Below are 24,612 nucleotides of genomic sequence, written 5' to 3' on the forward strand. Positions count from 1 at the left end.
AAAACGTTTTCCTTTTTCTATTTAACTTATTTGTGAATTTTAATAAGGAAAATTGTGTAATAATAAGTTCGACATTTTATCACGTTTTTTCTATGACGTCACAGGTTGTTTTTTTATACAAATTCCTTGGTAATTTCGTGTTTTGATGTTTAGTAAGAAAATAACTGATTTGACTAGTTGCCAAACTACCCTTATTATCTCGTATCTACATTCTACCTATTAAGTAGATTTCTGTAAATTAACCTACTACGAGTAATTAAATATAGATTTATTACAGAGTACCTAACTACCCGCAAATCATCAATTAAAACTGATGGATTTTAAAAAAAGATAAAGTAATGAAACCAATTACAATTACTAATTAATATTACAAATAATAGTATTGCATACTTACTGGGTAGTTATTCAGATATTGGAACCTGCGTAATATCCTGCGTTTTAAGAAGAAATAACTATTAATGCGTAGAGTAGCTATTTATTTTTGTATTTGTAAAGTTTAGTCACTATTAGGAAGGGATGTATAATGCGAATAAAGTACCCACTCTTTTGCAAAAAATCAAATGTTATCTTGCACTGTGTACCTAATTGTTGTGCGTGCAAATGTTAATGTTAAATTGAAATAAAATATCTTCATAAAAAAGACATGATGACAAATGAAAAGTACACCAAATTTTTTGATTTTATGCTATAGTATTGAAAGATGCCTGTAAACCGAATACCTACTTACAGAATAGGTACCTACCAAGTGAATAGAAAAGCAGCGCACCACAGAGTACTTGCTTTTTAATTATCCGTGCCGTGCACCATCTTTTCTCGTGTTGACGATGGTTCAATGACCGAACACCATCACCTTTGTATCAGAATTACAATTGAAATACAAGAAACAACTGACTTACCGACTACGTACGTATTTCCTTCAAGGTAGTACGCACGGACAATTAAGTCCTAGGTACCTAATCATGGTCATGTCTTCCCCACGCGAAATCGACCCCAGGGCCTCTAGACTGTAAACCGAACGTTCTAATTCTAACTACTGGAGCACGGAAGCTGTTGAAACTTCAAATAGATAATCAGTAAGTACCCACCTAATGTTCTTCTATCGTGTAGGTTGTGAGGTGGATGATCAGCCTCATCGCCATTAATGTCAGCGCTTGTCAGTGTTATTATTGAGCCGCCAAAGGCCCCGTGCATGATTATGTAACGACTACGTAGCTATGTACTATACCTACCTAGTGATAGTACCTAGTAGGATAACTTTTCAATACTGCTGTGAAAACTACAGCACCCTTTCCTACAACATCGAAATTATTAGTAGGTATAATCTTGTCAACGGAAATTTACGGTATTTTGGAATCAAAGGCTCATTTCTTTAGTTTAAGTTATATTAAGATTAATTTTACGTAAGTAAATACCTCCTAGGTAGTTATTAATTTATATTTGTCGTAAGCTTCCGAGCGCGCCCATTTATCTATCTCACGCCTAGTAGGTACATGCTTACACCTGTACCTTCTAGTGAAGCAGGACAGTACCTATATAATAGAAGGCTTCTTCTTCTTCTATCGTGTGGGTTGTGAGGTGGAGTACCAACCTCATTAACCTTGGTGGCAGGGTTGCTAGTGAGCCGCCAAAGGCCCCTGAAATGGCTCATGTACCGACTACTTACTTACATCAGTAAGTTATAACCGGGACCAACGGCTTAACGTTCCTTCCGAAGCACGGATCATTTTACTTTCGGACAATCAGGTGATTAGCCTGTAATGTCCTAACCAAACTAGGGATCACAAAATATTTTTTGTGATATGTCCCCACCGGGAATCGAACCTAGGACCTCCGGATCGTAAGCCCAACGCTTAACCAATAGACCACGGAGGTCGTTTGAAGGCTACTAAGAGTATTTTATAATCATGAATTACTTCTCCAAAATCCCTATCACATAATATCTTATGAAGGTATATCTACCTTAATGATCATAAAAACATTTCAATAGGTACGTAACGTAATCTGACTTAGAACTTCTGGAAACACTCACACACAATCCACTTGCAATCCACCCACTCATGGATTGCGCCAAAATGTCGTGGATTCTAGAATTTTTTGGACTTCGATTCTGTAAACGTTGAATATTTCTTTGAATACAACATCCGACCGACTAACGGTCTGGTCGGCTCCGGAAGAGCTGATAACGATAATTCACCAGTCGACCAATCAGAAACTTATGTTGGTAGCACTTCACATAAGTCATGTTGACATTGACATTATTTGACATATATGTTCAAGATGGTACATAACCTATCGTCTCGATTATTTGGACTATTTTTTAAAGAAAAACAAAGTTATCTTCGACGGTTTCACCACAATAAGACTTATAAGGTACTATTTTTTGGTTCTGACGGTATTGCTCTCAGCAGTTTGCGAAAAATCAACGAATTCAGGTGAGATAATATTTAATAAAATTACTATATATATTAGGTACGATATTTTTGTTCTCATGCGACAGTTTCTTTCGCTTTTTCAGGAAATGTGACAAGCGGATAATTCGCCTAGATCTTGTCACTGCAAACAGCTCGAAGAACAAGACTATAATTGAGAAATATGCTCATACCGAGGACATAAAAACAATATCATGGCCCCTACATAGTTTGAAGTCAACAGAATACGATATTGGACTAATAGTAGCATTTGGTCATCTCATTAAAGATGATATTCTTAATAAATTTCCATTGTAAGTATATATGCTTTAGAAGAGAAATTCTTCATATAGAAACTTAGAAATTAAAAAATCTGTTTGCCAATTGTAGAGGCATGGTAAATGTCCATCCAAGTTTATTACCAAGATGGCGAGGAGCGGCTCCGATTATCCACACACTGCTTCATGGAGATAAAGTCACTGGAGTTTCACTGATGAAGATTAAAGCTAATGTTTTTGATGTAGGTATGTATAAATATTAGTTTATTTAGTTGTATCTACAAAGTCAATTAAATTCAATTATGTAATGAGCTGAGATAAAAAAGAATGTTAATTTATAAAGAAGGCAAAAGGAGCAAATATTATGTAATTTAGTCAATCTATGTTCTTTATCACAAACTGTGAATAATTGCACCCGTCTTATTGTCTTTTTTTATATGTCCTGAATGTAATGTAATACTTTCCTATGACTGATGCGATAAATGATTTCATTGATTGTCAAATGTAATATTTCCCAGGTGAAATAATAAGTCAAACAAGGGTGCCAGTCCCTGATGATATCAAACTGCCAGAACTAACTGCACAGTTGTCTGAACTCGGAGCAGACATGTTGGTTGACTGTATGAGTAACTTGCCGACGAGTTTAGAAAAGGCACAGCCCCAAAATGAAGAAGGAGTTACTTATGGTAAGCTAACTAATATAAACCATTATTTAAATCTGAAAACTTCTCAACAAAAGCAGTAAATAAATAGGAGCTAGGATATATATTGGATAGGAGTATTTTATCTTGAAATAATACTGGTATGTATCAATAAATCAAAATGAAATTCAATCATCTAAATAATTTTTTCAGCAAAGAAAATCAACAAAGATATTAGTGAAGTAAGATGGCCAGAAATGAGTTCGACTGAAGTATACAATCTCTACCGGGCAATATATGGATTGTATCCACTAACAACAAAATTCAGAGACAAACAGATGAAGTTATTTGATGCATTTCTTCACAAAACTCAAGAATTTGACCACAGTAAGCCTGTAGGATCGCTAGAATACTGTGAAGAGACTAATGCAATAAAAGTACTATGTAAAGACAGAAGATATGTTTACTTCAGATCTCTTAGGATAGTAGGGAAACGTGAAATATCTGCTTTAGACTTTTATAATGGTTATATAAAGAATATGCCAGTAGAAAAAAGATTATGTATGGTATGTTAAATATATTGTGTTAATTAGTCATTACAAGGATTTTTATTTAATGCCTTTCTTAATATTTGTTGGTTGTGCATGAGCATCACAATGGTGTGATGATTAGTTTGATATATTATTATTTTTTAAAGTGTAGGTATTTCGCTGTTAATAGAGATTACATAAATAAAGGAAAATAGTAGTTTGAATAAATAAATATATTTTATATAGACCTGTTCTAAGATATAGACACAAAATGTACCCACTTATTTACAACATATATTTCTACTGAGCTAAAACTTGACAATGAATATTTAAAACTACCATATAACTACAGACTTGAATTAATTTATCAATATAATTACTGAATTAAATATGTATAACTAAATATGAGCAAATACAAGGAATAATAACAAAAATATACATATATAAAAATTACAACTAAGTCTTTTACTAAGTATTTCATACTCATAAAATACATTTTAAAACACATACACATCATAAATATTTTTTGTGCAGATTTTATGATTTATATCAGATAAAAATTCACAACTTGTAGTCTTACAAAAGGTCTTTGGTCTATGTAGGTATGTGTGTAATGAATGATCCAAATATGCATTAATATTTGCTTAATAGTAATTTCACTGGGTTTCCGATTTTACCCTGAAAAAGAAAATGAAATAAAAAATATTAATTAATAAATACAATATCGCAAGGAAAGAAGAAAAGGGAAAGAGTTCCAGTTTATAGAATATAAATATTTTGTAACTACTTACATAATAGATAATCCCTATACCTACATAAATGACAATAAAGTGTAGATCAAGGTATTTAGTATATTACATTTGGAGCCTATTGGGTTAATTTGATATCATTGATATTTTGTACAAAACATGGATATGGAACTTACCTCTGCTGTATTAATCACATTCTAATCTATGTTGCAAGCTGATTTAGGGCGCTTTTCCATTAAACATCAATGGTGAAGCATAGGATCCACTTTCTATTGATGTATTATTATATGAATGCATGTTAGTCTAGTGAGTTCTAGTGTGTACTAGCAAGCTAGAGCTTCAGTGTGTGGAAGAAGTCTCGCGCATATCAATGGTACTAAAAGAACGTCATAATAAGTGTACGATGAAAGTGCGACAGTGGCGCCACTTTTGCGGGAGTTCGTTCGTGGCTCTCTATTACATGGTTTAAATATTAATGCTGATATTTCTTTGGAGATGTCCTTAGAAAAGGTTCAGTATAGGAAATAGGCATGAGTTTATGTATGTATGTATATTTCTTATGCAACCTTATTGCTATTTTTTTAAATTATTTGGAATGACCTAAGAACACATTCTTTATGATATCTACCTTGTAGGTACATCTTTTTGTACGCACTATAATAGGCTAGTTTCCAACTAGTCAAATCAGTAACTTTTTACTAAACGTAAAAACACGAAATTACTATGGAATTTCTATGAAAAAGTAACCTGTGACGTCGTAAAAAGACGTGACAAAATGTCGCACTTATTATTACATTATTAAAATTCATAAATATTATTTTATTGAATAAAAAACGTTTTCTTTTATTATTCAATAAAATAAAACGTTTATTTATGAATTTTAATAATGTAGTCTTTATTTCATAATTTATCTTTGACCTTGGAAACTACCCAATTATAGGTATGCTAAGCTTTGGGTAGGAAATAGCATAAACGTGGAGGTTTACAAAAATGGGCATAAATAATAGACAGTTTCAAAATGCAGGTGCTGTAATCATGAAAGTTGAGACCAAATACATTTACATTGAGGTAAGTTGACAAAACAGAAGCCTGTTATATATTAACTATCTGTAATATCATTTCTAGTACCATATAACGTATACCTTACCTTATAAAAGTAATTTAGCATATACAGCAATGCGATTTTCTAACTACGCGTATCCTGAAAAGAATTAAATGCACTATATTCTGTCTAAAAATGTTGCCAATTGCATAATGTACTTCAGATTTTATTGAGTTTAAAGGCTTCTGTTTTTATTCGTGTGTTATTAAAATGGATTCTGAAATGAATTGCACAAAAACTCATTAAATGACCAACACATGATCAACATGTAGATTATTATGTCAAATGGCACGTGAAGAGAACCTTATGAATAAAATTGTTAAAATACATGAAATCATGATGAATTAAGTACATATTTATGTTCTTTATCTTTTCATGTTCTTTATTTAAAAATTACCCTTACCATTATACCCTACTCCCTAACCGTAAATTATAACTAAAAGAAAAAAAAACAATCAGTGGGTATATTTAGCAGACTAGGAAAATTTGACTTTTGCTATAATAAAAACTATCAAATAAGTCCCACGATCTGCTATAGCTAGCTTTCTAAAAATCCATATTTTGAATCTCATAAAACACTTACTTTAATTGATCATGTACCTACCTCTATTATACAGCGGTTCCATAATAAAGTGTATTCTTTAGAATACCAGAACCCTTATCTAGATTTAAGATTTTCAAACGTTTAAAACATTCTTAAAAAAAAGATGAACAAATAAATCTTAACATAGTTATATACAGTGGCGTAATAATATATGTGTATATCCAGGCTTGCGAAGCTGTCATAGTAATTCTTTAAAAAATGTTCAGTTTTTATCGCTCATTGATTTAGCCCATGTATGAACAGCGCAATTGTCGCATATTTATATCGCGTTCTTATATATATCATATTAAAGTACTCTGTGTATGTATACGCGGAAATCATGCCATATATCTGGATAAGGGCTAAGGGCGTATTTAAAATATATTCCGGCCTTGGCATTTTGCCCGTTATGCCACCATATAGTTACGCCGCTGGTTATATGATAGGTAACACAACAACGACATTCGTGCATCTATAAACTTCGGCTCATTTTCTATCCAGATTGTATGGTAATGCTTAGTAGAGCCGCCATACGTACAGGTAATAGGACTTCCCGATTTATAAAGCAACGTCCCGGACAATTATTCAGTTCCTTGACTTTTAAGTGTCCAGTGAAACATCAATTTTTACACAGCAACATCCTGATTTTCCAAATATCCTAATTAACGTCACAGCCACATCAGCTATATGACTACCTACTCTAGCTAGAGCTACTTTACATATTCACTGGATAGCACATCTCTAGAGGTACATCTGGATAGAAAACAGCCGCAGTGCGATCGAGGCAATGCAAGTGCAGCAGACAGTAAATGCAAGTTGAATACTGAAGACTTCACTCAGGTCACAGAGAGCATTTGGGCGCTGGCGTTTTCCTAGAATATTAGTGAAAAATAGTTACTATGCTAATGTAGTTTACAATATTATAATCGAATTTCCTGAAATGAATAGAGTAGGTATTCCTTGAGAAGTTACCCTCTCAGACTCATTTACCTCTATATTTATAGTGTAGTGTGATAATTATAGAGATATTTTTGGTTCTTTATATCACTTTACACTCATGTTTACTTTATTACAGACAAACATTGTAAGCAAGTAATTTTTTGCAAGGAACTTTTTGCACACATTTGTTTCCAGGAAAATCGATCATAGAAACGATATCGATTATCGACAAGTGCAACGATGGAGCGAATATACTAACTACAAAGTGATGCGAAGACAAACACAGCCGTAACCAAAATGGTGTATTTTTATACAATAAGAATATTAACAATACATAACAGTATAACAACAACAAGAATTAAAAACAACATGCACAGAAAAGAAATGTAAAAACATATAAAAAGTTATATATATAAGCTTTTCATTTCGATCGTAGGATTTCGATCTGCGCGTCTAATATTTTCTTTAGTAAATAATAATATTCTTGGGGGCAAATCTGTAAAATTTAATTAAAAGTCATCAACTATCAAAATGAACATATATAATAAAACATAGGAAACCAGTAGGAAATAAAGGAAAAAAGAGGTAATGAAAAAATATCATTTTATTTTCTAAATATCATAGTTTATTCATAGATTTTTATGTTAGTTAATCGTACATACAACTACACAACATGTCTTTTACTTCAAGTAATTGAATCGATTGTTAAGCAGGCGAGAAATTAATAATAAGTCTAAGATGAAATAATAATGTAAACGTAATATTGTTTTGCTAATCCGCGGTATGTACATAAATGTAATAATAATGTTTACTATATATCTAGTTATCACCTACATTGGACTTGAACAACATCAATATACGTTATCTGAACAACCACTCCAACTGTTCATTTACTCTGTAGCTACTAGCCAAAACGAGATAACGAGCCCTATCCGACGAAATTTGCTGGCTTATTTGACAGGATAATACACCAACAAAGATAAATCTAATGTCCTAATCAATATTAGCAACGACATATAGAATTAATGAAACAGATGTCAATAAATCATGTAACAATATATAACATGCGTTAATTACGTACTACATTCAAACAATGAATAGCTTGACTGCCGCCTTGTGTGGTCACGTCTTTATTTTATAAGTCTCCAGCTATATATAGTACCTATAATATATGACTAGGTAAGTATCGCCATAACATAGGCTAAGTAAAATTTCGAACTTTATGTTCACACACGTTTTGGAATTCTAATTCTAATTCCAATTATATAATTTAAGGACGATATGTTCTTTTCAGAAATTTCTGTAAAGCAATAAGGCCTTTAATTGTGCTGTAATCTTTCTTGGTTATGGTTTAATATATTTCTTCTGTGTTTGCAATAAAGAATATTTGATTTGATTCTATTGTTGCTATACATAAAACTCTTAAGCCAATTCTACTACCAGGTCCATGGAACGGTCTAGTCTTAAAGCTTTTAAAGCAAAACCTCATAACAAAAATGGATACAAAAGCCATACCGATTTGTACAACGCAAGAGCGCAGTCAATGCATTCAGAATAAACTTTACCAATATAATAACCAATTTCTAAGTACTAGCACCCTGTAAAACATACATAAATATTATATTGTTAAATTATGTACACAACATTGTTCTATTCTACATCGGTTATATGTTATCTAGTCTAGAAGCTAGGCAGAGGGTAGCAAGGAATGGCTTACATGTGCTCGGGGTGGCTGCGGATGCAGTCGATGAAGTCGGAAGGCTTCAGGTCGCCCTTGCAGATCCGGTACACCGCCGTGAACAGCGGGAACCTGCAACATTACCGTATGAAGTTGAAGTCCTGTTCAAATATCAAGAGGAGAATGGGAAAATCCTCTTTCTGAATCTCAACATACTTCCATAAGATCTATATAAGTACATATGTATAAAAGCCAAAGGTCACTGACCCACTCGTCACGAGATCTCAGAAACTACAAGTGCTACAGGTGATAATCACCTGATTGTCCGCAAGTCTCAAATTTTGCATGGGGTTCCTTTTAGGGATTTTGTAATATTTAATTAAACCCCTACGAGGGTAAAGAGGGGTGGAAAAGTTTCTACGAAAGTAGACTCATATTCTCATGTGATGTAATTAGTAAAACAATTATGTAAAATGAAGCTGAAAAAATGTCTGCCATTCGAGACGTGACGTCAAAGCATCGTACACGCTCCTAACCGAGACGATCACGTGGAAACACGCCAAGAGCACTATTTTCGTGAGTACTGAGTAATTTCACATAACATAAAAAGTTGGGAATGCCTTGTTCAGTCTTAAAAATAAAATGTATTTATAATTCAATAACACATTCAGAGCAAAAATGCATTCATGCCTTCACTTTGTTCTTTGCATAAACGCATACTCGTGTTTTATGATTTATGACCCATGTTTATGCAACAATCGTGCAAATAAGTTAGACATACTTAGTATAAATCAAAAAGCAGTAGGACGTAAAAGTTCGTTTTATATACCTATGCTTTTATTAATAATGATTTATTAACATCCAGGGCAAAGTTTATAAGTATTTAAAAATTAAACAAATATAATATTGACTACCGTACATAATTTTATATATATTTATTTTCATAGGAATTTCGTGTTTTGACGATTAGTAAAAAGGAACTGATTTGACTAGGTTGAAACTACCCTATTACAATATATACAAGACCATACAATAAATATAAAAAAGTGAGCACTAACTTGTTCTCCATATTCCTGTTGACGAGCATGTGGTTAACCTCTTCGGCCGTGATGGGCCCCTGCAGCTTCTGTCCGTTCAGCAGCTCGTCTTCCAACTCCTTGATGGATCGGCCAGACTTGACGAACGCTTCTGCCACCCTCCTGTTCCTACCGCCTGCAATGTTTATTGTGCCACTATAAATGTATGTACTTCAGAATCCTGTCACATTAATATAATTGATATTTAGTGAAACTTCGGTAGCATTTGTCAAATCATTTAATACGAGATGGTTCTACATTTTGGGATAAGACCTGTGCTACAGGCACATTTATAAATGTCGGCTTCCGTGGTCCAGTGGTTGAGCGTTGTGCTGGGTTGGAATCCCGGTGGAGACAAATCACAAAAATCACTTTGTGATCCCTAGTTTGGTTAGAACATTACAGACTGGTCATCTGATTGTCCGAAAGTAAGATGATCCATGATTCGGATGCCACGTTAAGCTGTTGGTCCCGGTTACTACTTACTGATGTACTCGTAAGTGAGTAATCGTAGTATGAGCCATATCGGGGGCCATTGGCGGCTCAATAATAACCCTGACACCCGTGTTGCTGAGGTTGATAATCTACTTCACAACCCACACGATAGAAGAAGATGGTCTGATTCATCCCCCTCAGTATTCATTACGCTGTCACTAACTCCCTGTATATTTGACATAATAATAAAACTTCATTAGCATTTGTCATTCAGATGGTTCTACATTTTGGGATAAGACTATGCTATGATACAGGCAGATTGAAAAATACAGTACATTAAACAGCCCTGGAAGTTCATTCCGTATCGTAGTGAAGGGATTATTGTTAAGCCATTCCAAAACGCTTTAATAATAAAAAGATTAATCCAATGTACGATATTTTATGACTGGTAACAATAAAATTACACGAATGTTTTGTTATTATGTAACCCACGTAATGTATTGATAAACGTCGATAAGCATCTTGGAAATCTACTCGATATTGAAACAACATTAGTCTCGATAACAGACACATTTGTCGGCATATAATCGTGAGAACAACCAGACAAATTGCAATTCTCTTACTACGTGATAAGATAAAACTAACTAAAGTAAGTGGACCTAACAAATATACTAGCGGTCAATGTAGTCATCGGTGTATAGTTATATAACAACCATGTATTTTTTTTTATAGCAGATGTAATTTTCGAAGGATTTAATAGGTAGACCATGTTAGGATTTGGGTGTAATGTTCTTAGGGTGGTATAAATAAAGTAATCTCAGCTTTGAGACGGCCCTCAAGATCATATCAATGTGACAGTTCTCATATAAAAAAACCCTTAAGCATGATCTTGAGGGCAGTCTCAGCTGAGATTAGTTTATTAATACCACCCTTAGTGATTTTCTGAGGATGAGGCTGACAGATAAAAACATCCAGAGTGCCAAAACTCACTGAATTTAATTCAAATTCGTATACGGACTACCGTATCACTTTGTACTCCTTTCAACTACCAAAGAAGTACAAGAAAATTGGAACTAACGCGACAAATGTTGTCATAGTAATAGAAATATAAATTTAATGTTGGTGTTACCAATACACCTCAAGACAACTTCAATCACTATGCATAAATGTGTTAGGCCTTATTAGTTGTTTAGTGGCACTAACTACTAGGCTTGCCCTTGCTCGCAATAAATCCAACATGTTAGACATACAAAACGTGTTTTAATTAACTTGTATTTCTCGCTGATGAGTCATTTTACGACGTACGCCCAAGCGTAAAATTTAATATGCCTGATGAAAGCACCTCAGACGCTCCATCAACACCCTGCCTAACACGTAAGTGCAAGCGAGATACAGTTTCGCGCGGTCTCCCTCTTACTCCTTAGCGACTTGAACATTTAAGTAAGACCCAGAGGGGGTCAGGTCGGCGCCCGATACGAATTGGTGCGGGGCGAAGAGTTACCGTTCTATGCGAAGTATATAATACAATATTAACCCTCTCACGGACAGACATCGTGGGTCATTGATGGTTCATAATAGGTAATTATGACACCTCGGAACCGGAACGTCATTAGACGTTCTGTCCTTGAAAGTGTTAAATATCTCCTATATTTAAAACGATTGCCTGGAAGAGATTGCTACGTAGCAATAAGGCCGCCTATTGTACTCTTTCTATTTCCCTTTTGTTTTGTATTGTGTAATTTCTGTTTTTGTAATAAAGTACCTATTTGTTACGTTATGTTATTATCCTTTATTCTATAACAAAGCATAAAATATGTGCCAATTTATCCCAGTTACACTATAATCAGATAAGAAACTGACGAATAATATTATGCACGTTTTAATCTTTATTATGATTATGTAATACGTTACAAAGTTCGAGGACCTACCAATCATGGCAAGAGTCCAGATGGCAAAATATTCCCACTATCAAGCTTGACAATTTTTTTTATATAAGTACTATTTAAGAAACGTATTGTTAGTATTCCATGTATGGAAAAATACGTTTCCATTATCGGACAACATATTCATTCAAAATTTTCCGTCATTGTCTTGGATATATGAATGTAATAAAGGCATGAGAAACGGAGGTCAAAGTCAACTAAATTATCGTAAGTATATAAACGAGAAAGCTATGTTTTAATTACGATGCCCTTTTGAAACTTATTGTGGCTATGGAGAAGAATATTCACTTACGGCTCAGCCCGGATACTCCATACAAAAAGCACGTCCTTATCGTGTGACGTCTAACATCGTGCATGCAAGCGAGACAGACAGTCCGAGCGCACTCCCTTATTCCTTAACGGCTTACGGCTTATAAATAAAGTAGTACCTATCAGGGGGTGAGATAAATCAAACTCGCTCCAAGATCGAATTGGTGCGGGGCGAAGAGTGTCCCTTCTATACGTAGAATAAGGTAGTTTCCAACTAGTGAAATCAGTTACTTTTTACTAAACGTCAAAACACGAAATTACTATGAAATTTGTAAGTATGAAAATGCAACCTGGGACGTGATAGAACAACGTGACAAAATGTCGCACTTATTATTACATTTTTCATGATGAAAATTCATAAATAAGTTAAATATACAAAAGAAAACGTGTCACCTTTAGATCTATCTTTATTTAGTAATCAGAACTTCATAATTTATCTTTGATCTAGAAAACTATCCAATTATTGTTTATTCTATGTTTATAACTCCAAAATCGGCTTTTGATCATATTTTATTTTTACAGAAATACAGATCATATCAGTTAAAACAGTGTTATATACTTATTCAGTGGTTATCGAGATAAGCTTGAAAGTATATAAGACAGACATCCTTAGGTATATACTATGTTCTGATGATGATTAATGGTACTTAAGTCACGCGCGTAATTCCTACCGCGGGCAGACATGACCATTATGTCGAGGTCATTAGTATTCTGTGACCGGCAAGTACAATCCAGCTTTATCTGGCGATATCTACGCGATACCACTTGTGCACGATAGTATTGATAGTGCATTATTGAAAACATGCTTTATGATACCTTTCAAAGAGTTCTCTATTTATATCGCCGGATATAACGTCTATAAAACAAACGAGAATCATAGTATGTGGTAGGAATGTCCACACACTTTACATAATGCATGTTGTAAGAGTGTTTAGTTTATAGGCAATTAAACCATTGGACTATTACCTGTCCGTGTTTATTGTGATATGAGGGATCAACGACATATATCAAAAAAGTTCAACTCATATTTGCAACTCAGCAGATTGCCGCTTATGGCAGATAGAAATAGAAATACTGTTTAATTGCTTTTGAAAAGGGTACATTAATGGATGGATGTTCATAAAAGTCCCTCCTTATCAGCTATCAACAATATCATGCAAATATTGTTACAGTTTAGAAACATTTTCGATAATTTATCATTATGATAGTTTCTTTATACTAAAACCGGCTGCTATAATGGCTTCTAAAAATTCATTGCACTGTAAATCCTAATGAAGCTTAGTAATCATAACGTATTTTTGTAGATAAAGCCGTGGTAGCCCAGTTGGTAGAACGGTTGCCTCTCACTTTGAGGTCGCAGGTTCGAATCCAGTACGGGCCTAAACCAATGATTGTCGAATTTGTTTTCTAATTCATGTTTGGATCATAAATGATTATCACGTGTTCAGCGGTGAATGAAAACATCGTGAGGAAACCCACATTCCCGAAAATTGCATTTTCAGAGGTATGTGACCTAACCTGTATTGAGCTGGTTTTCCCTTCGCGGGTTGGAAGGTCAGACAGGCAATCGCTTCTGTAAAAAGCCGGACCTGTCAAATCTTCAAGTTAGGTAAGCGGACCCCGTGAAAAACGGGATAATGCTAGGGATATGATGAACGTATTTATGTAGATTTGGCGTAGCTTATAATATGTAAGTACACCTAACCACTTCTTTGGCAAATATTTTCCTTTTTATTCTGAATAAACGTGCAAGATTCTGAATGTACGGTAAAATTATACATTTCAGTTCTCGCGGAAGTAAAGAATACAAGTTGATTAGCTAAAATCGATATTAAGGCAGGGCATTGGTATGGCGTATTTGTGAATGTATTTGCTCTACAATTATAGCGAATGAGGGCAACTCAGTAGTATGTAAACATAGATATGATTCAAAGTAGGTAGGATAAACGAAATATGTACTTAGAACTTTGTAATTACGAATAGGTTACGCTTAATACAAGTTCCATTATCCTCCTCATATTGAAGAGCAACAAATGTAAACTTGATATGTTGTGGTATTTTATGAGTCCATTGTGTGACTAGAGCCTAGAGCTATATACCTAGGAACTAATTATATTGATTGAGTGACCAAGGTACAATAGGCTATTAGGCAGGGTTGATGAAGTTGGTACTCCACCTCACACGGTAGAAGAAGAATAGGCTATTTCGAAGTGTTATAGCAGTATTCTAAGATCTTGACTCGACTCTTCCTCTACTCGACTCACCCTCAGCTGAGCATTTTGGTATTTTAGTTAACATTTATGTCCTTGACTTGAGGACTTTACTCACTAGAGTCGAGCTTATCACACTGGCAACATAATAATACGAAAATAATGTCGTCATACTAAAGTAAACTCGAGTTAAGGTTGATGCGCTGTTTGAGCTGACTTCGAGGCAGGCGTTGAAGTCGCCTCAAAACCCCCGGTTACTATTTACTGATGTAAGTAAGTAGTCGTTACATGAGCCATGTCAGGGGCCTTTGGCGGCTCAATAGTAACTCTGACACCAGAGTTGATGAGGTTGGTACTCCACCTACCTCACAACCCACACGATAGAAGAACTGAGGACGGAGTCGAGGAAAGTTAAGTTGACATCTTAATGAGATGCCCACTCACCATAGCACGTCGTGATAAGGTCAGCGACCCCGCAGGACTCGAAGAAGGTGCTCAGTTTGCTGCCGGGGTAGAACACGTCGACGAACTTGATCATCTCCATGAGACCGAGTCTGATCACCGCCGCCTTCGTGTTGTCGCCGAACCCGAGACCGTCGACGAAACCAGCGCCTACCGCCACGATGTTCTTGGAAAAGAAAAAATAATTAAAAAAAGTTAAAAATCGAATTTGTTTTATTTATTGATCATCATCACTAAGAGCCACGCTCTTGTCGGTATGCTACACCGACATCTGTCCATTCATTCATTCGTTTATTTATTGATAAACTTGTAGAATTTAAAACTAACGAATTATCTTATTTTTCATAAAGTTTATGTAAATAAGTGTAGAATGTATTGTGAGAGAGAATTAATGTTAAAAGTAGGCCACCACTCGATTTGTTGTATATTGTATTTCACAAAAGTCTCTTGTGATATATGTTTTAGTATATATCAATTTAGAAGCTGCACAGTAATTAACTGTAATTTCCGAATTTGGTTTCTATCCAGATTTCTATAGATTTTCACCAATAATTGTTTACACGTAGACCTACCTACTTATTGTATTTATTTAGTTCAAAAAGTAGTGCAACATATTTTAGCCTATTTTAGTTGATAAGCGGCATAGCACTGAACATTATTAGGTAAGTATACTAGATACATACTAGATAGGTGTTACGCTTAAGTGATACCTATCACTTAAGCCTATCTAGTATGTATCTAGAGTCAATATTTGCAAGTGGAAAATAAGTTCACCCATCGGATCTAAATATATTCAAACGAGCAAAGTGCGGAGCAGATAACTAATAGTTGTGTAACAGGTAGCAAGTAACAGTAATGTTCTGTTTATTTTTGAGAGCGGGAATTTCTTATCGTTGCTGATAAATAAAGGAGAATTATGCGTCCGGTTTACGTAATAATTATTTTCTCAAAAGATTACTGACATATATTTGAATCTATACAAGGTGGCTCAAAGGTTCAGATCGAAAACAAAAACTAGATTAAGTACTTACGGTTTAGGAAATACATATGAACCTATTTAATTTTATCAACACTTCCTACCTTACTTCAGAATTGATTTACTTTTTCGTGTTTAACCTTAACTTTTCGTTAAAAAAAATCCAGCATGTTTATGTGGAGACCAAATGATGTTAACTTCTGGTGCTCTGACATTTAGCCTTAGAGATATAGTTACCTAGTAGTTAAGAATGATAACTTAGGGACCCCGCACAATCCATCTAGACTTATTACCTTTTAATATGTTTCTAAAGAAAGAGACAAGTAAGTAACGTACTGGAAGGAGCGAGCGAGAGATAGCGTCACTTCTCTCACGTGTTGCTGTAATCATTCGTAAAGTTACCTTGAGCGCGCCGCAGATCTCGACGGCGTCCTCGTCATCGACTACCACGACTCGGAAGTAGTCGGTCTGGATGATGTCACGCATAGTCGGCGCCAGCATCACGTCGCGGCACCCGATCGTCGTCTCGCAGAACTTCTCATCCGCCACCTACGCATACACGTTTACAGTATACACGCGTTTACGCGCGTCACGCATTCACATTTACCATAAGCACGCATTGATGCATGACAGCCGTGGGTTGTCGTACGCCAATGAAAACGCATGGTGTGTCGCAGACGTAGTAGAGCGTGAACCTCCTTTAGCAGATCACATACGTTGAAAATACGATATAACTCTATCTTACTTAAGATACACACGAGTACAAGAGAGAGAAACATTGCCACATAATTACGTATTGTGATTGCTAGTTCGTAAATCGGTGTCGTAAATATCACATCAACACTATCGATTTTTCAACCGTTTATAATCAAGAAGTACGATAAACCACATACGAGTAACCTTTGGAGTTAAAAGTTTTTTTTAACATTAATACTTTTATTATCTATTCATATAAGTAAATATTGGATATTGAAAAGGCGCTTGAAGCACTCATGAAAACGTATCATTAAATCCACTCAAGTATATTTCTACATAGAGCGATACTGTTTTACTTTATTAACAATATGTCTATCGATCAGATACGGCAATAATTAAAGATCACAGTTACAGCATTCAAGGTTTACAAACATCCTACTAGGACATGTAGGGCTGATACGTATAAAAAACGTAAATAATCAAACCTAAAAAGGAAACATTTTGAGCCAAGTATGGTCTATGTAATAGATAATGCAATGACATCGTTTATTAGTACTTTATTAGGTACGCATTTTACGCAAAAAAACTATTTGCTCATTCGGTGCAACAACGTCCGTCATAACTGAAAAAAATATATAATACTTCAAAAAGGCTTTTGAGTTGATAAACTGGCCTATTTAGTATTGAAGGTGCATGTGTCCTAAACCTGCCTAGTCACAGGCCTTTATCACCGTAATCTTCTTTATCATACTTATATGTTGGAAAAATCCGGTCAATATAAACATTTATTTTATCCAGACAAACGAAACTCCATAAAACCAAACATATCAGCCCTATCACGTGCAGAAACGATGTCTCATGTGAATCTATTATTGGGTCTAATCGCAACCGCTTTCAAGGTCCATACCTACTCGTGTGCGGAAAAGTATACATACTCTGGCAAGCGAGTTAAAGCTCAGATGGCTCAGTCGGAGAAGAGTGTCTTGAATTCAAAGGTTTGATTCTCGCGGTGGGGATAATTTCTGAATTATTTTCAGATTAATTTACGTATGGATTGGAAATTGATACGTACTATCGAATGTGTAACGATGAAGGGAAAACAGCGAGACGACAAATATCAGTAATAAATAACCCAGGGTTGATGAGTTCGGTCAATGATCTCACAATCCACGCGAGTGAAGAATACAAATTTAGATCAACAGAAAAAAACTTGACAGGCAGGTGTGATCTAATCTGCAGATTAGGTAATTAGCAAGTTTATTCTTCCGGTTGGAACGCAAAACGACAGTCACTTTTTGAAGAAACTGGTGCTTGGTTATTTCTTTAAAATCAGGTTCAAACGTAATCAGAAATCATGTAATAAAGGCTAATATGTTACTTACCTCTGAGGCAATATTGGCGCCCATTAGAACAGCGCAGGGGATCTTCAGGCATCTCGTGATGATATGTGATATTAAGTCAATGCCGCCACCCTCGGCGATTTCGAAGCCCTGTTGACAAAATTAATTATTATTAGACGGTAACGGGATGTAGTCGAGACGATATTCTACGTTCGCGGGCTATTCGTAGTGTCGAGCAAAGTAGGTAATAAGTGACCGCCTTTTGATTTTGAATTGAATTTTGAATTTCGAAAATCGTCCTTATTCTTTGTCCTTGTCTATATCATAAAGGGAGTGTGCGCCCATTGAATAGCCAAAGCTTGTAAGGGACACGGGCAGTATAGTAGAAGCATTGGTGCGAGAGACCTAATTTTGCGATCGATCGCGCATGCAAAACGTGGCGATTAGGTAGCCTCTCCACACACGCAAACATAATTTGGTACTTTCCTAGGTCAAAGATAAATTATGAAATTCACGACGACGTCACATGTTGCGTTTTCATACAAATTCCATAGTAATTTCGTGTTTTGACGTTTCTAACAATGAAACTACCTTATGACAAACTGAATGAAGCCTGGCAAACTATGAACATAAGTCTACAAAAAATCTTGCCTGTAAGGTTATAGAAACACGTCTTGCCCGAACGAATGGGAATACAAACCTTTATTAAGGACAGCGCTGCCGCCGTCGGCTTGATCTGGCCGAGTAGTGTCGAGCAGATAGTCCTCACGAACTGATGAGGTACCACGAAGATGAGCAAGTCTGCCTCCTTCACGGCGTCCACCACATCGGGGATCGCCACCTGGAATGTTATTACTGGTAAGTATTGTTGGCAACCCCAATATTAAATTAATAATTTTATTGCAATGACAACATTTGTCTGGTTACTTCCGTTTTTCTTGTGCTTCATTGAACTACTGTTTTGTAACCGTGAAACGAGTTTAAATTATTTTTTTCTTCTGCAATCCTCATTCTCAGACAACCAGCCCTCTACAGCCCACCACAACACCACACCACATTTCATTTTCATTTTGTGGTGTCTACTAAGAACACCACATTTAATCCTATCAAGTATTTTTGCTGTATTGCTGTACATAAATGGAGCGAGGGAGAGGTTTCCTATTCCTGGCAGCAATGAACCCCTCTATATAATTTTTCATTCCGGATTTCAACATTTTTGCCACCCTATATAATGTATCTACGAAATGACGCAGTGATTAAAAACATCATAGAAAGGAAGAAATAAGTAAAGAGAGGAAGGAGAAAACCAAGCATAGCTCACATAAAGAAATCAAAAACTGGCCTTGATTTTTTGTTTTAAGAAATTATTATACATGTATCTGCCGATCACAATGTGGATTCTAATCTAATCAACTTTGAAGATCCCGCGATTGTGCAAAAGCCTCCCCTTCCTCCTTCCATTTGTCGCGGTCATGCGTAGTCTATCTTTTAGCAGGAGTCAAAGGCGTCACACCACGTAGGTAATTGAGTTCCAAACCATAATTTATACAAGGGGATTACGAACGTAAAATGTATTTATTATGCATGCATGCATAATAATAAGTAAACTCCCCGTTGCTTACACAATTTAACAAACTACAGTAGAACATTGAACTCAATACACAGGTCATTGTCTAGTTTAAAGGTCAAAGTACAAAAGCAAGTAATTTGTTTTGAACATCGGTTAATAAAACAACAACACATAATTATGTTATATTGGCGATTTCTCGGTGTATTTCCTGTTTGTGAGAACAATTTATTACTATTATGTTTTATTATTTTGATGCCGTTTTGTGAATGGTTTCCTTACGACGTCTTTGGTGTAACAAGTAAGCACGATTGCTAAAAGTATTCCGCATTCGATGTTTGATTCCCAGGATACGACTTTTCGCTGCTGTTGGACATGGGTGATCCTGCACCAACTAACGCATAGTACACGAATAAAATTACAGTCGGACGAATATCAACTGTGTTTATATGAATGTAAGTACTTTATTTATGTCAAGAAACGAGAATAAAATTACGCGAACGCTCGAAGTTGCATAAACAGTGCAGCTCGAAATAATCTAATGCAACGCCCAAGTTTTAGAGAATTTACCCTCCAATACTCATTTGCTCTAAGAGCAGACTATATTTAGAACTAGTAGCTCAAAAGTAGGTCATTGCGTCTCTAGTTGTGCAGCCATTCATTTATCATATTTTTTTGCTAGAACAATGAAGTCATGAACTATTTATTTATTTATATTTGACAAGGTAGGTATGTGATATACTTAGCTAACAACTAATATGTAAGCAGGTTGAAAATTGTTTTTTATTTGTATTGTTTGCTTGTTCACTGCCAAGTATCTACTCGCCTATAAGGCACCTATATATTCGCATGTGCAGCAATAGATACACCTATGTCGAGTTAGATGTTCCATCAGGTCGAAACCTAACTTGTTTAAATTAATCTTCCGATAATGACGGTTCGGCCTCGACCATGAACTCATGAGTGACTATATGTATTGTGACGATATAATACACTTATTGTAAGAGCATCTGGCAACGCGACACTAAACAGTTCTGGTATAATAATATAATGCGTAAGCAAGTAGGTAAGTACCCAATATTACGTGACAGTTGGACGGAGATCCGCGAAACAGTATGTACGTACGTAAACTCCTGCTTATTATTCTTATTGGGACGAGCAGACACAAAATGTAAGAAAACATTTTCGAGTCATTACCTAATCCTGTATCTCGAGATTCTCGAAGTACCTACGTGCTAATTGCTGTTTTACAATTTATTTACATTTCACGACTTTACAATGCAGAAGCGCCAATGCGCCGTGAATTTTTCAATATAAACTTTTATAATAATATAATTAAACATAAGAAACTTACAGTGGCTGCAAGTTGTCTTTGATTACTTGTGGCTCTGCCCACCCCATTAGGGATTACGGGCGTGAGTTTATGTATGTATGTATGTATAAGAAACTTAAGCGTAAAAAATATAAAAACATTTAATTTTCACATATCATTCATCATCTCGCAGAACTTCAGACACAATGTGTGGTTTTTGGTTTTACAATTTAGGTAGGTACCCACAGCTACCCAACTTTTACTGATATGAACCATGCGATATCATACAATGTAATAGTAGGCAGGTAAGGTACCTACATAGATACTTGTGCTTTAGAAGGGTGCCTAGCAATATTGACCTATTTCCCTAGATTTACGCATTTTACGACAAAACCTACGTGTAATAGGTAAATAATGATACAACACGCACTATCAAAGAAAGAAAATTCAACAACAATCGCGGCTTATTTTTATAAAGTTTGTTATCGATAAATATTATTATTATTAGTACGAGTAATCATAATGTTGTTATATTGACCAACTACTGACTAATGCAGACAGGAAATACAGTTTACCTTCAACAGAACTTATATTGAAATGAAAGCAAGGATATTAAGTTATGATTAACTGTTGATAACATTTTATTGAAACGAGTTTTTAAGTGTAGATTCAACTGCCTATACAAATAAGTCGAGATTTTATTACGTGGCATAATAACTCGTTTCGACAAGCGGTAGTAGAGTAGAATATTTAAACATAAAAGAGGTAACCTACCTATCTAATACCAGTTTTTATCGAATTCTCAAACTCAGCAACATATTTATTCAGTTGATAACGTGATTACACTTTGCACCGTCAGTTTTTATATAGGTAGGTACCTACCTAAATATACATTTTTGTCGAACGTCTCACCGAGGAAAAGTGGCTGCAAGAAAAACCTCAGCACAGGACTTATGTTTAAAGGGAAACCAAGATCTTTAACGACCCTTGAGGCTCTGAGATCGTCGTGATTATCGACCCTTCACCAATTAGGGTGGGCAAGTAGGTATATTCATGTATAATATGTTACTATTAAGTATATCATGGTACTATAGGTAGGTATATGAGTCAGACAGAAGTACAGAACCAAAGAGGGGCAGGCTTCGGCCAGATGACAAACGATTTAAAAAAAATATGTCGAAATCCTTTCGGAATATTACGGGGAGTACTTATACGGCGCCGAACCTTAAATGCAAGGGTTAAAATCAGGAAGATACAATTGATTGAACATACACAATACGACAACAGAATCGTAACCAATTTGCACGTCTTTTCAATGTCGTAAAGCAAAAATAGTGAACACATTTAGCCAAGACCTTTACATAATTGAGTTACATAACATTATAGTGATCTGTGACATTGTGGTGACCAGTGTCATTGGCAATGAATCCCGTAGGGTCAGCGCAGACCAATGGCAGCAGCGAGGCGATAACTTTCTGATATCACTGAAAAAATACGTTATTACCATTCTCATAAAATGCAATATTATTCGGCGGCGACAAATTACTCTCGTTCATATTTGAGAGGGAGAAGTTTACATTTTGGTAATAATGTTAACTTTTCAGTGTTATCAGAAAGTTCTCGCGTCGCCGATTCTCTGCAGTGACCCTAAGGCAGTGACACTAAAATAGACCACATGAAAACACGTGCACGCACACATGGCATGTCTGTGCCAACATACCGCCAACACACTTGCAAAAGATTATCTGATAAGTAATTCAGTTTCATGTTTTGTCAACTCTATCATTGTAATAATTATCTTTGTTTTCCGCCACTATTATGTAAATGAAAGAATTTTGATTGCTCTTTTACTGGCTCAGAAATATAAAGGAAAATTAGTGTGTACTATTATTACCCAGCCACCACTATTCTTCACTTTTTCAGCAATAGGTATGTTGCATAATGTACATAGGCATTTGAACAGACTACCTATATTAATGCTGAAATTGTTATGGCTGTTTTATAAATATGAAGGAAAATATGCCTGTACCATTATTATCCACTATTCTTCTCTATTCACTATTTGACCAATAAATACTTAGTTGACATAATATAGAGGCATTTCAAACAGGCTATATTAATGCTAAAATTGTTTTGGTATAGTTGTAAATCAAAGTAGGTACCTATCAACTTCAAATAAAATATTTTAGGAACTAGAATAGTAATAACCTTGACAATTACTTTCTTATTTACATTCAAATAAGAAATAATTGTAACATTCAACTGTAAGCGAACTGATATTTTTTAGTTCTTAAAAAGAGTGCATTTCCTTTGTAAACAAAAGCTGGAGCCTATTAGAAAAAAATAAGTTTTTACCCTTTCTAAAATAAAAAATCTAATAAGAAATAGTATACCTACATACCTTAATCCTTAATGGGGTAAATAGGTAGATGTATCTATTTAATAATAAGAAGTAAATAAGTTTTTTTGGAAAGGTCATTGCCCACTATTCTAGTTTGTATTCTTAATTGTGATAATAAGTAAATACTTACAACATTTGGTGGTAATTTGTGACCAGGTAGATATTTTACGTTTTCATGGGTTTCATTGATGATTTCTGTCAGTTTCTTGCCCTCAATCATCTCCTCGAACACCCACATGGTGACTCTATCTTCAAAGTTGGGGAGTCGCGCTGCATTTCGACCAACTATCTTTGCTATTGCAGAACCCCTACAAACATTAAAATTGTATAATAACAGTATTTCATATTTTTTCTAGGTAGGTAGGTAGCAATATTTAGAACAAAGTTTATTACAATCTGGTTTAAATGTATTGTTTGTTATATATAAAATAATATACCTACAATAATTTTAATTGGCCTTAAGAGTTTTTTAAAGAATGTTTTGTTAACCAGACATTCCAAAAATATGAACAACTGTGTGGAGTAAAAAAACTGTTATAAACAACAGGGTAGATATTTCACAATTTCCTATAGTACAAGAAACAATATGTTTATTCTACACTATTGTGTTGTTATGTCATCCCGCAAAGGTCACCACAATCTGCAATGTCGTGGATTATGTGGAAATAATATATGGAGAAAGAATTAATTTTTAACTGCCTTTTAACAAAACATACGCATTACTTACCAGTTTCCGGAACCGATTATGCACACTTTGTGCTTCAATACTTTTTCAGCCATTATTGAATCACACGAACTAAATTAATCCGCTTATGATAAGAATACCGTTCGCGCCCACAGTGCGCCACTGAAAATATCAGACTGCAAGCTGGAAGTCCTACAAACAAAGAGCAATGATAACTGACGTCGCGTTACAGTTTCGCAGTCATTATCAAGGAATTATCAAATCAACTCATTATCAAACTGCTGATAAAAAT

At 35.1% G+C, this 24,612-nt stretch overlaps 2 protein-coding genes across 4 annotated transcripts; one reads left to right on the forward strand and one right to left on the reverse strand.

Annotated features, from left to right (window-relative positions):
- Positions 1 to 2,249: 2,249 nt before the first annotated feature.
- LOC126369527 (methionyl-tRNA formyltransferase, mitochondrial) lies at positions 2,250 to 3,921 on the forward strand. The gene is made up of 5 exons (XM_050014011.1): positions 2,250 to 2,432; positions 2,516 to 2,722; positions 2,799 to 2,932; positions 3,205 to 3,372; positions 3,541 to 3,921. The coding sequence occupies exons 1-5, from the start codon at positions 2,269 to 2,271 to the stop codon at positions 3,900 to 3,902; spliced, it is 1,035 nt and encodes a 344-aa protein (XP_049869968.1). The 5' UTR covers positions 2,250 to 2,268; the 3' UTR covers positions 3,903 to 3,921.
- Positions 3,922 to 4,072: 151 nt separating this feature from the next.
- LOC126369526 (glycerol-3-phosphate dehydrogenase [NAD(+)], cytoplasmic) lies at positions 4,073 to 24,600 on the reverse strand. 3 transcript variants are annotated; one of them, XM_050014009.1, is made up of 9 exons: positions 24,363 to 24,599; positions 23,766 to 23,943; positions 19,056 to 19,196; positions 18,398 to 18,505; positions 16,722 to 16,868; positions 15,326 to 15,509; positions 9,967 to 10,120; positions 8,948 to 9,040; positions 4,073 to 4,535 (listed from the first exon to the last, which is right to left on the reverse strand). In XM_050014009.1, exons 1-9 carry the CDS (start codon positions 24,413 to 24,415, stop codon positions 4,514 to 4,516), a joined length of 1,080 nt encoding a protein of 359 aa, XP_049869966.1. In that variant the 5' UTR covers positions 24,416 to 24,599; the 3' UTR covers positions 4,073 to 4,513. The 3 variants fall into 3 exon arrangements, with proteins under 3 accessions (XP_049869966.1, XP_049869964.1, XP_049869965.1); XM_050014007.1 differs by lacking the exon at positions 4,073 to 4,535 and adding an exon at positions 5,618 to 5,807 and having other exon boundaries at positions 24,363 to 24,600; XM_050014008.1 differs by lacking the exon at positions 4,073 to 4,535 and adding an exon at positions 5,814 to 7,163 and having other exon boundaries at positions 24,363 to 24,600.
- Between the last annotated feature and the right edge of the window lie 12 nt (positions 24,601 to 24,612).

The sequence above is a fragment of the Pectinophora gossypiella genome, chromosome 9, assembly GCF_024362695.1.
Source record: "Pectinophora gossypiella chromosome 9, ilPecGoss1.1, whole genome shotgun sequence".
NCBI lineage: Eukaryota > Metazoa > Arthropoda > Insecta > Lepidoptera > Gelechiidae > Pectinophora > Pectinophora gossypiella.